This window comes from Rhinatrema bivittatum, chromosome 12, assembly GCF_901001135.1.
Source record: "Rhinatrema bivittatum chromosome 12, aRhiBiv1.1, whole genome shotgun sequence".
Classification (NCBI taxonomy): Eukaryota; Metazoa; Chordata; class Amphibia; order Gymnophiona; family Rhinatrematidae; genus Rhinatrema; species Rhinatrema bivittatum.
In genome coordinates this window covers 44,064,897-44,081,491 of record NC_042626.1, presented here as the reverse complement: position 1 = coordinate 44,081,491, position 16,595 = coordinate 44,064,897, and the positions used below count along the sequence as shown (strand labels likewise).

The window sequence follows — 16,595 nt, the reverse complement described above, 5'->3', positions numbered from 1 at the left end:
AGGTAGGGAGTGCGGGGAGGGAGAAGGGTGGGTTGGAGGGTGAGAGAGAGTTGGTTAAAATGGAATCCTTCAACGATAGGCTTGTGTGAACAGCCAGGTTTTAAGTTTTTTTCTGAAGGTTAAATGGCATTGTTCCTGGCGTAAGTCTTGAGGAAGCGAATTCCAAAGTAGGGGACCTGCTGTCGACTTGTAAAGCTTTTTTTCTTTAAAAACTCTCTTAGATCATTTTTCTGAGAGGGAGTTTATTTCAGCTTTGAGGGACTAGGGCCCAAGACAGTGAGATGAACATGAAATGAAGAAGCCCTTATTCACTAGGGAGCTGACTGAATAACAGAGCTTAGTAGTCATTGGCACATAAGACCCTCTTGGTCCACTCAGTCTCCACCCTAATTGCCTACTGATGCTCCATCATCCCCATCCCAATTCTCTTTGTATCTGTTCTAAGCACATTCAAATTCTGTCTCTGTTTTAGATGGTACCTGCTTTGTGGGAAGGCTGTTCTAGGCATCCCCAGATCACTCATAAGAACATAAAAATTCCCATACTGGATCAGATCAGTGTCCAATCCATCAAGCCTATTATCTTGTTTTCAACAGTGGCCAACTCTGGTCCTCAAAAGCAACAAACAGGTCTAGGTTTTCAGGATTTCCACATTAAATATTCTTGAGAGATATCTGCATAAAGTGGATGCAGTACATGCAAATTTCTCTCATGAATAATCATTATGTCTAACCTGAAAATCAGACTTGTTTGTGGGTTTTGGGGACCAGAGTTGGCCACCCCTGCCATATGGTATTTGGCTTATTCTAATGCTGAAGACCCAGGGTATGGGCAGGCCTCCAAAAAGCCATGAGCAATCTCATTTCCAATTGCAATATAGTAAACCTCCTATATCAAACCACCACTAACTGTCCCCCCTGGGAACTTTTGATTCTAGTCATCCTGATGTAAGGAACCACTGGTTTCCTTACCAGTAGGGATGTACTAACAAGCATGGGGAGTTTCAGAGAGAGAGTTTAGTGAAGAGATGTTTGGGTTTTACTCCACCATTTGGAAGCTGCAGATGGTATGCTCCATCTGTTTATCCCCACCAAGCACCATCTTCAGAGCATGGATTTTAGTCTGGATTTCCTGAAGACAGGAGCTCTCTGTCTCCTGTTATATTTATTTTTCTAACTTATTCTAGAAGGACTGTATGTTTTCCCTTTGGTGGGTTAGCTGTTCTACCTGACCCACTTGTTCTTTTGATCCATTTTTGGAAGATTTCCAGTTGTGAGACCCTTGGGTAATCAGTGCACAGAAGATTGGGGTGTCCCTGTTTATGGATAAATCAAGGGAAGGGAAGAATCAGATGGGGTGCTATAACTCCTCCAGGGTTTAGACTTGTCTGTGACCTGATGCAATGAAGTTTAAGCTGCAGTTTGTTTTTCTGCTGGTAACTATCTCCTCTTTTCGGAGGCAAGGAAGTTTTTCCACCCTTACTGTCTCAGGTTTGTGTTTCCCTATTTTTTTTTTTTTTGGAGTAACAATAGTTGTTTGTTCATCCATGGATCCAGGGAATCAGGTTCCATTCCATTCATCTAGGAAGAGCCTGAGGTGTGAAATTTTTCATCTTAGAAGTGTATTCCTGTCCCTTACTAGAGGGAAGGAGCTGAGAGTATTTAAGGCCTGTGCTTTGTTGCAGACTTAGCTTGGAAAGGGGCAGGCTGCCAGATCCCCATAATGTTTCTTTCTTTTTTTTCTGTAACGGCGGATGAGGAGGATCATGGCAAAGGAGATCACTGGGAGGCCTTGAAGCAACGGTGGTGGTGGTGGTGGTGGTGGGGGGGGGGGGTGTCTGTTAGCTGCCTCATACTGGGAGAGGCTGAGCAGGTAAAAGGGGAGGCTGCAGGAGTGTTTCTAGCCACTGCCACTGTTGAAGGTAATAAGGTGGGGGGTGTCTGAGAGAGCAGTGGCAGGAGCAGGCTCAAGAAGCCGAACTGTTGCTGCTGTTCCTGCAAAAAACTGAAAGTAGGTAGGAAGCAGTAAGCGGAGAGCCTCAGGTGAGGCTCCCGCTCTGTGAAAAGAAGTGCTGTGGGGCCTAGTATTGGTTGCAGTGGCTCAACAGGCGCGGCGGCTACTGTGATCCACACCAGCCACATGATTGGCTTGACCAGCCAACTGGGGCATGCCTGAAGCCCTGATAGGCCAATCCACACGCCTGGGAACTTTAGCCATATCCAGCCACATTCAAAAGAATACAGCCAGTTAAGTGGAGCTGCAAGCTTAAAAAAAATAAAGAATGCTGCGAGTCTGGTTTCCCCTGCCCCAAACCAAATTCAAAATCCTGGGCCGAGCTTGCAAGCCCCAGGAGGAGGAGGAGGAGGCTAGTGCTGGCCTCCTCCTCCTCCTGCCCGCTCCCAGATCCTGCTAACATTTGCCTTCCTGGGACCCCCCTCCCCCTCCACCCTATTCCCACCCCCAACCCTAAACCTCTCGCCCGCCTGGTACCTTTAAATTGTATATCCAGCCCGGATCGCAGTAGCAGCCCTCCTGCAGCCTAGGTCCGACGACACTTTCAGCATTAGAAAAGGAGCTACACTGTAAGAGGTCGATTTTCAAATCATTAACTGGTGCAAAAATACCCACATACGCACACATACGTGGGCTGCGTGCGAGCAATGCAGACTTTAAGCGCCACACATCTACACGTGTGTGCCAAAAATAAGGAGATGGGCAGGGCCAAGACTTATGTGTGTAACGTGTACTTTAAAACAGCATGTGGCAGCTTGTTAGCCAAGCAACCTTACTGCCGCTCCTGATGAGAACCAGTTCTGTAGATCTCACATTTTAGGGCTCACAATACAGAGTGAGGGGTCCAGGTCAACTGGGGGGTATGCAGGATGAAGAGACAGAGGGGTCTGGAAGCTTTGTTATTGGCTTGGCGAACTGGCGGACTAATTGGAAAAACTGGGAATGACCCTCATACGAACGTGTTTTAAAATCCGCTTACAAACACATGCGTGAAAGCCGGCAAAGTCCTATGGAAGATATGCGAAGTTGGTTTGCTTGAGTAACCTCCGAAAATTAGGAGCATACTTACAAACAGTCGGCATATTTTAAATCATATGAGCGCAAGTGCGTGCATGATTTAAAATTCCAGCGTATTTCTGCTCGCGTGCCGATATGCGCATGTATGGGCGCACATGCACTCATTTTAATATTGGCCTGTAAGTGTAAGAGTAGTTCCAGTGTAGTTCCCCTAGCAATACTGGAAGGACCAGGCCAAGGTTGAGTTCACTGTGGTCATGATCCAGGCTCAAGATGGACAGTTTAAAGGTGCCGGGAGAATTAGGGTTGGGGTGAGATGGGTTAAGTAAGGGGGCCACGAGAAGGCAAATTTTGACTGAACCAGGGAGAAGGAAGAGGAAACCAGTAGCAGCCCTTTAAAATTAGCTTTTTTAAGACATTAGAGGGATTGGGCTGGAGTGGGGTAGCAGGCATGGCCCAGGATTTCGAGCTCAGGTGGGTGGGGAAAGTGATAGGGCCATTGGCCCCCAACCTTTTTTTTTCAACCTGCAGCTCCACTTAACTGGTTAAATTATTTTAAATACAGCCGGTTAAAGCTAACGTTATCTGGCCACTCAAGACCAGATAACATTAAATCTTACTGGCAATATTCAAAGGATATCAATTTAGGTTTAACGTTATCTGATTATAGATAGCTTGATAACTTTAATCAGGGATATTCAGTGAGACTTTTATCCCAAAGTTATTTGTAGCCAAATAACTTGTCTGCACACTGGCTTACTGAATATTGACCTCCTTGGGGATCTTAAACTACAGTTCCCAAATGCCAAGGAAAATGAAAGACCTCATAATAAGAGATCTTATTGTTCCAGTTAAGAGACTTATTTCAGTTGTTGCCCTGCTGGGTCATTGGGGCTGACCTCCATCTTAGTCTACATTGTGGTAGAGATATGCTCAAGCAGCCTGCTAGCTCTTTTTCTACTTCAGATGCTTAACACCATGACCCCACTGATCCCATCTATGTGATGGTGGGAAGGAGGAACTGGCAGAGAATACTAGAGGTGCTGTGTGCTGGAGGTATGCATACTCCATTGCACGCACAAAGGAGCACAGCAAAGGAGCTCCTTTGTATCTCCTTTGTGTGTGCTGAGTGGTGCAGATGGTGTGTTGAAGGAATTTTATGACTCTCTTTCTGCAGACACATACATGACTAGTATTCCAGTGCTTTGGGGTCATGGCAGACATGGTGCCCTTCGCATCTGCGTCTGTAAGCACCATCGTCTGTGGCCATCTAGCTTACTTCCAGTAAAGTGGATTCCTCTGGATCAAAATAATAGTGAGGTCCATATTCAGACACAGTCTGACTAGCAAAATTAGCCAGATAAACTTATCCAGCTAGTTAACCCCTAGATTTATTTATTCTTCTCTGTTTACATGTATTTTGTTTTATTATTATTTTAATTATGTAGATCCTTTTGTTTGTGTTGCCTAGCCTTGACTCTGCTACTAATAATATCCTTGTTTCTAGCTATTGGAGTTTTGCATTTTTGGAGTTCTACCCCTGCTTTTTGTTATGCCCTTTTTGGGATCGGTCTCAGTGGTATATATTGTCCCTTGAGCATGTGCAAAGGGGCTTTCTGCTTATTTAATGGATTGATCAGGGGGCTCTTTCTGCTCCCTGGTGGACTGATGTGTGAGGTTTTGAAAGGAGTTTGAAGGTGTTGTTGGCTTTTGGAAGATTCTAATCTTGAAGAATGTTTGCTTTTGAGACCCTGTGATCGAGCTCCTGACAGACAGTCAAACCCCTGTAGTTGAAAGGGCTGAGTTCCTGTTTTTCACCTTTGTGAGAAGAAGTTTAGGAGATTCTTGAGATCAGTATTTGCAGTAAGGCCAGAAACATCTTGCTGTAGTAATTGGAAGTTGGCTGTGTTACCCCCATGGCCAGTGAACAGTGGGTGAGGCTGCTGATTTTTGGAAAGGACTTTTAGAATAATCTTTTGCAGATACCTACTTTTGAACAAAGGGATTTTTACAATCTACCATGTTTGGATGCTGGTTGTAGAACAGTTTTCCCCTCCAAGGGGGGGGGGGGGGGGAATTTTGGAAGAGGAAACTCTTTTAGTCAGAAAAGGAGAAAGAACAAAGACTGCACCATGAACAAAGAAACCACAACTTTTGTTGTCATGATTTTCATTGTACTATTCATGAGTTTTGCTGTCTCATCCTGGATCATTCCATTTAAGTAAATAATTTTTTTGGCTTTCATTCTTTATTTACTGGTGCCTTTGAGAAGACCAGCCTTGTGAGTATATACTGACAGGGCGAGAGCATGGGGCAAGAGGTTAATGCCAGAGACTGTTATCCAGAACACCACCAGGGGCCCAGGAGATTGAACCTGCCTCCTCCCCCTGCTGGAAGTTCTACTTATTAGGAAGGGAATGGTTAATAAAATGGAAAATGTCATAATGCCTCTATATTGCTCCATGGTGAGACCACACCTTGAATTCTGTGTACAATTCTGGTCACCACATCTCAAAAAAGATATAGTTGCAATGGAGAAGGTACAGAGAAGGGCAACCAAAATGATAAAGGGGATGGAACAGCTCCCTATGCGGAAAGGCTGAAGAGATTAGGGCTGTTCAGCTTGAAGAAGAGACGGTTGAGGGGGGATATGATAGAGGTCTTTAAGATCATGAGAGGACTTGAACGAGTAGATGTGAATCAGTTATTTACACTTTCGAATAATAGAAGGACTAGGGGGCGTTCCATGAAATTAGCAAGTAGCACATTTAAGACTAATCAGAGAAAATTCTTTTTCACTCAATGCACAATAAAGCTCTGGTATTTGTTGCCAGAGGATGTGGTTAGTGCAGTTAGTGTTGCTGGGTTCAAAAAAGGTTTGGATAAGTTCTTGGAGGAAAAGTCCATTAACGGCTATTAATCAAGTTTACTTAGGGAATAGCCACTGCTATTAATTGCATCAGTAGCATGGGATCTTCTTAGTGTTTGGGTAATTGCCAGGTTCTTGTGGCCTGGTTTGGCCTCTGTTGGAAACAGGATCCTGGGCTTGATGGACCCTTGGTCTGACCCAGCATGGCAATTTCTTATGTTCTTAGCACAATTGTGTTCTATGCAGAATATAAGTATCGATAAATAAATAAATGAACCCCAGCATTCCCAGAGGCTTCTGTGAGACATAGAAGAGGAGGTCCAGGACAGTAATGGATAGCCCTGGGAACTATGTGACCCTTTTTTTCAGTGCACCCCATGAAGGGAGGGTTACATTTGTATATTTTAGTTTTCTGTGTTTTTTAGTTATGTTGTAAGTTGCCTAGAGCATTGGTACTTAGGTGACTCAGAAATGCCTAATAAATATAAGACAAAAAAAAGGGCATAGTTTTAGTAGGTTGATTATTGTTCTTTGTTATCAGATGGTATCTTGAAGAGAAACAGTTACTTATCATAACTAAACAGGAGAGGGATCTAGGTGTGATTATATTTGATGAGATCAAGGCTTCTAAATAGTCTGATTAATCAATGGGGCAGCTGGTGGAATGATAGGGTACATGGGAAGAGATATAACTAGTAGAAGAAAAGAGGTATCTTCTGTATGAATTATTGATAAGATTTCATTTAGAGTACTGTAACAAATCTGGAGGCCATATCTCCAGAAAAGCATAAACCTAGTATAGGCAGTCTAGGTAAGGGCTACCAAAATAGTTCAGATTCTGCACATAAACCCCATGACATAAGATTTAAAGACCTAAATATGAATATTCTATAGGACTGTATAGAGAGATGTATTATGTTGGAGACATTAAAATATTTGAAAGGGATAAATAATCGCAAGCAGTAAACAATTTTTGTGCAAAAGAAAGTTCCAGAACCAAGGGTCATGATCTGAGATTTGAGAGTGGTAAGCTCAGAAGTAAAACATGAAAGCATTTCATCCTGGAAAAAGTGTTGGGCACACAGAACAGCTTCCCAGAAAAGGCAGTTGCGGAAAAAACTAGGAAAATTCAAGAAGACATGGGACAAACAAAGGATCTTTAGCGGTTTGTAAAGTGAGGGTAAAACCAAAAACTCAAGTAGGGTCTAATGTCGCAATATGTTAAGTAGAGTAACAGACTAGATAGAACTTGTCATCTTTATCTGCCATTGTATTTTCTATTTCTGTTGCCCTATTTTACAGTTACCACTTGGATCAATTTTTAGTCCTGAATTTGTCTCATTGCATGCATAGGATTGATCTTCCTAAGAAAAGCAAGACAAGTTTGTGCATGTTATGGGTTAAAATTAAGACTGGACCTGTTTGCACTGAGTAAAATAAAGCTAGTTGGTAACCCTATAGCTCACTAATTTTCTTCCATTATGTTCTCTATGGGGCCCTGTGTACCTTTTTAACAGTCTGACAAAACATAGAAAGATTTTTTTCCCCCTACTGTCAAATTTCCAAATGGGCAATTGTTAAGAGCTGCTTGGCTGAATTCCCTTATTGATCCCAGCATGCACAGGGACCATGCATCGTTTTTAAAGATGTTTTGGTGTGATTAAGCATCTTACTGCTAGGGCAGCTTGCCTGAAATTCATGCCAATGGCAGAAGACACTAACGATTAGATTTATCCTATTGGCACAGAAGGCCAGAAAACACCTTGCTAAATCAAGCACTGAATTCTCATTTTGGCATGAAGACGCTTGTGAGAGAGCATCTATTTTATTTCCTAAAGCCTTTCCTTTGTAATAGAGTGGTTATCCAGGCCACACAATTGAAACAAAACAGTTACTACTGTGTCTTGAATAATATTTTCAAAAGTACATGTGGCAAATCATGAATCCTCTGTGTACCAGGGAAGAGGCATTATGATCACATTTCTCCACTGTTGATGAATCTTCACTGGCTTCATGTAGCCCAGCCAGTGGCGTAGCCACGGGTGGGCCTGGGTGGGCAGGTGCCCACCCAACTTAGACCCAGGCCCACCCAACTAGCACCGGAACTGCAAGGCTGTCGCGGGATCCCATCCCCGCGACAGCAAACAAGAGAACCCACGCCTCGCGTGCCATCACGGCACACGTGGGGAAGCGCTGCTGCGGCCGTATGGCCAACCGGTCTTCCTGTTCGGGGGGGGGGGGGAGCGGAAGCGTCGCGCGCAGCTTCCGCTTCCTCCCCCCAATGCAGGAAGATCAGCTGCCTCTCTGCCACCCGTTCTCCTGCTATCTTCGGGTCAAACGGCCCGCCGAACTTCCTGTTTGGGGGAGCGGAAGCGCCGCGCACAGCTTCCGCTTTCTCCCCCAAAGCAGGAAGATCAGCTGCCTCTCCTGCTGCCACCTGCCTCCTGCTATCTTCTTCGGGCGTCGGGCCGTACTGCCCGCCGATCTTCCTGCTTGGGGGGGGGGAGGGAGGAAGCGGACGTTGTGCGCTGCGCTTCCGCTCCCCCCCCCCGACAGGAAGTTCGGCGGGCAGTACGGCCCGACGTCCGAAGAAGATAGCAGGAGGCCGGTGGCAGCAGGAGAGGCAGCTGATCTTCCTGCTCTGGGGGATAAAGCGGAAGCTGTGCACGTGCTTGAATGTGTATGTGTGGATGAGAATGGGAGTATGTGTGGGTGAAAACTGGAGCCTGGGTGTGTATGTGGGTGAGAATGGAAGCTTGAATATGTGGGTGAATGGGAGCTCAAATGTGTGTATGTGTGGTTGAGAATGGGAGCCTGGGTGAGAATGGGAGCTTGAATGTGTGTATATATGGGTGAGAATGAGAGCCTGGGTTTGTGTGGGTGGGTGAGAATGGAAGCTTGAATATGTGGATAAGAATGGGTGCTTGAATGTGTGTATGTGTGGGTGAGAATAGGACCTTAAATGTGTATATGTATGGATGAGAATGGGAGCTTGAATATGTGTGGGTAAGAATGGGAGCATGGGTTTGTGGGTGAGAATGGGAGTCTGGGTTTATGTGTGTGGGTGAGAATGGGTGCCTGGATGTGCGTCTGTGTGTGCATAAGAATATAAGCCTGGGGAGGGGTGAGAAAGTGAGAACTTGAATGTGAGCTTGTGGGGGGGGGAGAGCATATGAGAGTGACAGCTTGAGTGTGTGAGAGGGAGTCTGTGAGAGAAAGCGTGTGTGTGTGTGTGTGTGTGTGTGTGTGTATGTGTGTGTGTGTGTGTGTGGAAGGGAAGAAGACAGTAATAGAAGAAAGACACTGAAAAGGAATTAGGAAATGAGCTATAAGGGAAAAAATGGGAAAAAGAGACCAGGACCAACTGATTAGAAAAATACAAAGATCAGACAACAAAGGTAAAAATATATATCTATATTTTGAGATGTTAGCAATTTAAATATAAGCAACACAACCGCTCTCTCAAAATTTATGGACAGGTAGGAGCCGTGTATAAAATCGTAATAATAAGAAGGCTAAAGTACCACAAATCACCGTGAATTATGTTTGTATCATTAAGTAAACCTCATACTTAGGCGTAGATGTGAATGCTATGCTGCATAATTTGGCATTATTTATCAGTAAAAAAACAACTAGTAGACCTGCATGCCTACAGCCCACCCATGTTAACCTTGTGCCCACCCAAAAAATCAATTCTGGCTACGCCACTGAGCCCAGCGGGTTCAATATAAGAGTGGAGTCACTGTTCAGAAATGAATTTCTTCAAATGAATGCCGCTGGGCAAACATAGCTGTTCCATCCCCTTTATCTTTTTGGTTGCCCTTCTCTGTACCTTCTCCATCACAACTATATCTTTTTTGAGATGCGGTGACCAGAACTGTACACAGTATTCAAGGTGTATTCTTCCTAATCATGATCCATATGCCCTTCTTTTTACAGCTCTGTTTGTTTTCAAACCCTTTCTCTATAAGAAATGGGCTGATCCACTTTTCACAATGGGAAATTTTAAAAAATTGCAATTTAACAAGCAATTTGGACTGCTAATCATCTTCTAGTTTGTGATCAGTCTAAAAAATTGTTTTACAAATTATAAGATTGCAAACTGAGTTGAAAACACTTTCTGGAAGAAAGGATTCTTCTTCTGATATCCTCTGGAGAAGAGGTTAGCAAGGTCTCGATAGCTCATTTACCACCTTTTTCGATGGTTCAAGAAAAGGTATCACAATTTTCAGAGACTATGGGTTTCTGCGAGATGACTAGATCTATTAAAGCTCTATGTGTTCCTGTCTGGCCCTCCCCCAGCTTGTGTAGCCGGGGGAGAGCCACTGCATGGGCAGTTCAAAGGCAGCGAGGTCATTGCTTGAGCCCTGAGTCTCTGCAGCTGGGACATGGCTTAGAGTCCCATGCAGGTGGTGGAGGTCCGCTGTTATGGGGGTGTGGTTGAAAGAACAGCATGAGTTGGGCCACCACTGGGGTACGATGGAGGTCAGAAGTCATCCTTCGAAGAGGGTTTAGCGAGGGGAAAAGGGAGAGTGATGGGGGGGTGTTATTTCATGTATGTTAAGATTTTGGCTTGGGTAATCTGTTAATAAACTGCGGCCTTTGTTAAGCCATTTAAGGTATGATGTGCTTTGTCAAGGGGGAGAGGGCGGAATGCTACAGGAGTCCCGTATGCCCACATTAGTGGCCGATCATTAATGTGTGAGAGAACTTGTGCATGTGAGGTTGGTAATAATTAAATATGTGATTCATAGGCACAGGTCTTAAAATTAAGGCAGCTCAGTTTCCAAGGGTTGTATGCATTTTCTGGGGATCTTTAGTGCATATTTAGTGTTTTCATTATGACATCCCTCATTTCCGCTCAGACACTGAACACAGAATGCAATCAATCTCAAGTGTTTGTATAGTAACATTCGCTTATGAATCAATTGCATTGTGTGCAGTAAAAAAGTAAAGTAAATTCTATTAAGAGTATGTTATCTTTCCCTTGTGTCACTTTTAAACAACAACACATAATTAGTATTTTTTACTTCAACTGATACTAGTGTGCAGTGTATTATGCATATGAGAATCATCTGTCAGGCATATAACGACAGAAAAAAGGGTTGAGACCCACTGTTTTAACCAGTTACCACGCCACAATAGGACACTGTTACCAGTCTCATAACTTTTTTTTAAATTTCCTGAGCTCCTCTAATGAGGTGCTTTGTAAAATGCTTTCTGAAAATGCAATTATATCGACTGGTTCACCCTTATTCACAATTTATTAATACCTTCAAATAAATCTAATAGATTGGTGAAACAAAACTTCCCATTTATAAATCCATGTTGGCTCTTTCCCAATAAGCCATTGCTATCAATATGGCAGATAATTTATATTTGTAAATATCTTCTACCATCTTACCTAGCTCAGACATCAAGCTCATTGGTCTGTAGTTTCCCAGATCACCCCTGGCATTACAGGGGCTACCCTTCAGTCCTCACTTTTATTGATAGGTAACAGATTACTAGTAACAGTTGTGCAATTTCAAATCTGAATTGGTGAGGGGTCCACTCAAGATGGTATTCTTTACAGGATCTCTGTAAAGAGTCTCTGAAGTAAGGAGGAGGAGGAGTATGGGTTTTTCTTTAGCAATTCAGTAAATGAATTGTAAAGATATGATTTGAATAGTAATAGTTTTATGCTCCTCTTGAACCCAGAGAATATTGCTTATTGCTAGATTTGTATAAGGACCAGAATTTCATGCCCCCCCCTCCCCCTGGCAGGTCTTTTCATTATTTAGATCAGGGGTGGTCAGCTCCTCAGGTCTGGTTTTTGCAGACTAGAACTATAGAAGTGCTAAGCATACGAGCTCCCACGTTCTCTTGCCATGCCTTTTCACCATTCTTTGTTATTATCCAAACAGTTACCAAAACAAACGAGGCTGTTGTCCAAACATCTGAGTGCAAGGTTCCCCATGGGCTTGCTGGACATTTACTGGCTAGCACCAACCTGCTGGCATCACCCTGGTTGGTTTCTGGGGAGTAGCACCAACAATTTATTATTTATTTATTTATTTAACGTTTCTTTTATACCGATGACCGTTTGCACATCAATGGACACCAAGCCAGGATCCCTGTAAAGCTGTGTCCCCTGTGCTCAGTAGGAGACCTTTTTGGGGTAGGTGGGGATTCGAGGGGGTCAAGGAAATGGGATTGTACCTTAATATAGGGAGGGGGAGACTCCATACACTCTTTTTTTTTTTCCATTTCAGATAGGTGGGAATCATGAGGTGCTAGATGTCACCCTGCTAATGTTTAAACCTTGGGGAGGGGGATCAAAGGGACCCCTGCCTTTTCCCTATATGAATGTTTAAACCTGAGTGGATGGGAAGGGGGACCCCGGGCGGTTGGCTGCCCTTGCTAAATATTAATTACAAGCGGGTGAGAGAAGACTTGGCTGACTACATTTAGGAAAATTTTCAATTGAAAACCTAGCAGTTAGGTTCAGCTGTAAATTTTCCTAAAGATAATCGGCTAATATTAGCTATTTATTTTGTCTGCTCAGTGGCTGTCTGCAAGCTGATCTCTTAGTAAAATTCCCCCATTGCTCCAGTGTCACATAACCAGTTGAATTCCCAAGGAAGATTTCCTTATTAAAATTGATAAGATCTACTATGGCCCTGTGACAGTTTAGTTGAAATCTCCTTCCAGATTGTACCGGAGCAAGGCAAGGTTTCTCAACTGCACTTGTCCTCAATCCAGTCCATATGGACTCCCCTGCCCAGCATGGTTTCAGAATATCCACAATGAAGAACTAGGCATCGTCTCCCTTGTATGCAAATATATCTTATGCATATTCATTGTGGATAGCCGGAAAACCAATTTGACTGGTGAGTCTCAACAACCAGGTTGAAAACCATTGCTCTAGCACATAGCAGTATGAGGAATGGAAACCTGAAGTTTTGTACCGAGAGAAACTACTCTCCCTTTGCAAGCGCCACTATACAATATACCTCTCTATGATGAGGACTTTGCCCCAATCCTCAGAAATTAGCCTTATTTTATTGCTTCAAATCATAGCTGCAGCTGTGTGCCTGTCTTCAGTAAATGGGAAAACATGGTGTTAAATTAATGGGATATCTGTGAACAATAAGTTTTCTATTTTCCATCTGATTATTTATCCCTGTATTTTTCATCCACATATTAATCTCTGCCTTTGATCAAATTTCTTATTGGGGGTGGTAGGGTATATCAGTGGAGCATAAAGAGGTATTATATTCTAGGTCTGTCAACAAATGCAACTTGACCCTACAGTTTCATGTATTCATCTTTTCTCTTTTGTAGTTTTTTAAAATAGTTTTTTTTTTTGGGGGGGGGGGGGGGGTAAAATGTGCATACATTTCATTATAATCACACCCCAGTTTATTAGGAGTGTACACTGAACATTTTTGTTTCTTTTTTTCTTGCTTTATTTGTTTTGTTTTGTCTATTTTAAATGTAACAAACAAACAAAATATAGAAACAAAACAAAAAAGAAAAATATTGGATCTGCCCATCCCCTTCTTCTCTATTGCCACCATCACCACCACAAAAGACCCTCATGGCACCCCCTCCGATTCCACCAACTTCCCCCAACCACTTACCCCATATCTGCGAGCCTAATAGATGGAAGTGATCCTCAGTCACTCCTGCACCGTCAAGCCTCCATTTCAAAATGACATCAGTGGGCCCTGAGGCTAGTGCCATGTTGCTGTACAGAGATATCTCTTTAGGGAGGTCCAGATATATATCTGTACAGAAAAACAGCATCAGCCTTGGGCCCTCCACCACCAATTTGAAATGAAGACTCAGCAAGGCAAGAGTGATTGGGAGTTGCTCCTGCTCTTTAATCTGCAGATGGAGTAAATGCTCTGGGGGAGGTCTGTGGGAGTCCAGGGTGGGGGCATTGATGGTCATTTGAAAACATTTACTATCTAGTAAATGTTTAGGGAAACTGGGAGTCCCTCAGATGAGAGTCACCTGTTGATAGTCTTGACCTCTCCAAAAGGACTGGAAGGTTATCTATCGAAGAAGAGAAATATAAGGTAATGTTTGTCACCTTTGTGTTCGCTCAGGACTGGGGCTCAGTCATGCGACTATTTGTTGCAACAAGCAGACCCAGTCCTGAAGGAACACAAAGGTGACAAACATTACACCTTAGATTTCTCTTCCTCAATAAATAATCTTCCGGTCCTTTTGGAGAGGTCAAGACTATCAGCAGATTGATGACTCTCAAATGAGGGACTCCTAGTTTCCCTAGACATTTACCAGCTGGTACAAAATTTACCTTGCTAATGGGTGGATTGGCTTCAGATAGGATCAAAAAGCATGGCTATTTCCAGATCTTTCAAAATCTACACAGGAGTATATAAAAAAAATTTCTATCAATGCACCAAGAGGCTATGCCATTGTCACATTATTTGTGGTTCACTTTCCATGTAAAATGTATGTTATAATTGATTAGTGTTAAATATGTGTTTTTTGAACCATTACAACTCAAATTCTTTTAGAACTCTAACAAGTTGGATATGTCTTGAGATTTTTGAGGGATGGTTGATCTCTATCAATAGGGTGCAGAGTGGGGCCTGTATTCGAATTGAAAACAATGAGAACACTCATAATATTTGTTTGTTGACTGAATTATCTTAAAAAAAAAAAAAAGATTTGTACTGCTGCTTTAAATATCACCTGTGTTACCATCAAAATAACATACACATGAACATTTTGAAAGATCTTTGGAGGAAGATGAGTGGGGAGAAAGTGCAAGATTTCCCTTCTCTCCCCCGATCCTCCTCATGCCACATCCTTTTTTTTTTTTTCAATCACCCAGAAATAATCCCACAATACAGGTTAACAAGCCTGTCGGCCCTCCCAGTGGATGTGTGCTCTTACAATATACATCCACAGTCCTGCTGACGTTGGTACTGCCTAATGCGTTGGTCACCTCACAGGACACTTGGTCAGAGAAGTAGGTGTGGTCCACAGTCACTTCATATGTATCGCCCATGGCTTCCTTAATTACATGGCCACCTTTTGCCCACCTGTAACAAAAAAAGAAAGAAAAGAAGATAGATTGCAGTATCTTCCTTTACTAAACAACTCAGAGAAATGTTGACATGTCATTGGTTACACAGCATCACCTGACCCTGCACAGATGATTTAGCAATGTACAACATGCTGTGCTGAAGTTGCCGTATCACGAGAAACCAAAGTGATAACAACACAGGTCTACCACATTCAAACTGGGTTCGCATCAGCGTAGGAACATGTACTGAATTTCCTTTAGAACAACATGAGGGAACTGGCAAAATGGACCCTGGAATTTTCTAATTTGTGCAAATTAAAAGGTGGCTGAGCTGTGTCATACTCAATTTAAAAATAAAAAAAGCAAAACAAACTGAAACAACGTTATGAGTCAGATCCGCTTATGTGTACCATAGTAAAATAAAAAAAAACAGTAACTTAGTAACACAGTAGATGTCAGCAGGTAAAGATCATTTGGTTCACTCGATTGCTGCTATTTCATGACCTACGTCTGGTAACCACGTTTCCTTGCACCTACCATCACCATCCTGCGCTAAAATTCTCCCAGCTGTCAGCCATACAGGCCTGATTACCTGCAGGAAGTCCAACTTTATCCTACATTGAGCCCACATACCTTAGTACTGTAAAGGATAAATGAATGTGATTTTAAGGCTCACATTAGTCCATGCTCTGGGAATCATATAGTTAGATTACTATATAAGGGTCTAACACATAAGGCCTTGCACAAATTCCAGCTAACACAAAACTCGGCTGCATGACTGAGAGGGATGCAAGGCACATTACCATATCACACCTGTCCTATATAAACTACACTGGCTACCAGTCTCCTTCAGAAACAAATTCATACTCCTGACGCTGATTTGAAGGGTCTAAGAGGATGCAGACCTATTTACTTGAGAGGAAGGCTGTCCTTCTGCATGCCTTCCAGATCACGAAGATCCTCACTTGGAAACTCCATAACAACTTTGTTAATCAAAGAAATCAAAACAACAGCTACGCACTGATGATCTTTCTTGGGAGCAGCATCTGCTGGATGGAACTCTCTCCCGGAAGAATTCTGCCAACTGCATGACTGCTCCCATTTCAGGAAGCACATAAAAGCCCGGCTCTTTAATGCCAAACCCTAACTGCAATCTACCCCGGAAAGCGGCTGAAGCCTGCTGCCCTTCATGCATTAGAACTAAACAGGTTGCTATAAACTGCTAGCACCATCTTCAGTGTCTTCTGCAGGCTGCTACAACCTGTTATTCTGCTAAGAAATGATTTATTTCAAGTTTAGTCAGACTAGAATCGTTAAGCTGCTAGTGATCTCTGATTATATCCTGCCATTCTAACATGTCGTATCCTGCCCTTAGGTGAATTTCTTTTTCAAAAAAGTGGGTAATAAATTCAAATAAATAAATAAATAAATAAGAGTAAGGGGAGAATGAGTGATTTACTCAGGGTAAGTGGTGATGGTAAGTTTGGAACAATGGAGTAAACGTTCCTACCTCTGAGGCACCACCACCAACACCCAAAGTAAAATGTGTGTGTGTGTTTAGGGAGATGCATCCAGTTACGTTTTAAAGTATTTTTTGGACTTTGACTTTGGATCCCCCCCTTCCCCACTGGGATTGCAGTGCTAAGAACT

At 43.0% G+C, this 16,595-nt stretch overlaps 1 protein-coding gene across 5 annotated transcripts in view; it reads right to left on the bottom strand.

Annotated features, from left to right (window-relative positions):
- KIRREL3 (kirre like nephrin family adhesion molecule 3) overlaps positions 1 to 16,595 on the bottom strand; it is a 1,312,393-nt gene that overhangs the window by 123,505 nt on the left and 1,172,293 nt on the right. For all 5 annotated transcript variants that reach the window (XM_029572739.1, XM_029572737.1, XM_029572738.1 and 2 more), the window contains one exon: positions 14,813 to 14,961. In XM_029572739.1, the coding sequence (XP_029428599.1) occupies positions 14,813 to 14,961 (149 nt within the window). The remainder of the gene's footprint in view (positions 1 to 14,812; positions 14,962 to 16,595) is intronic.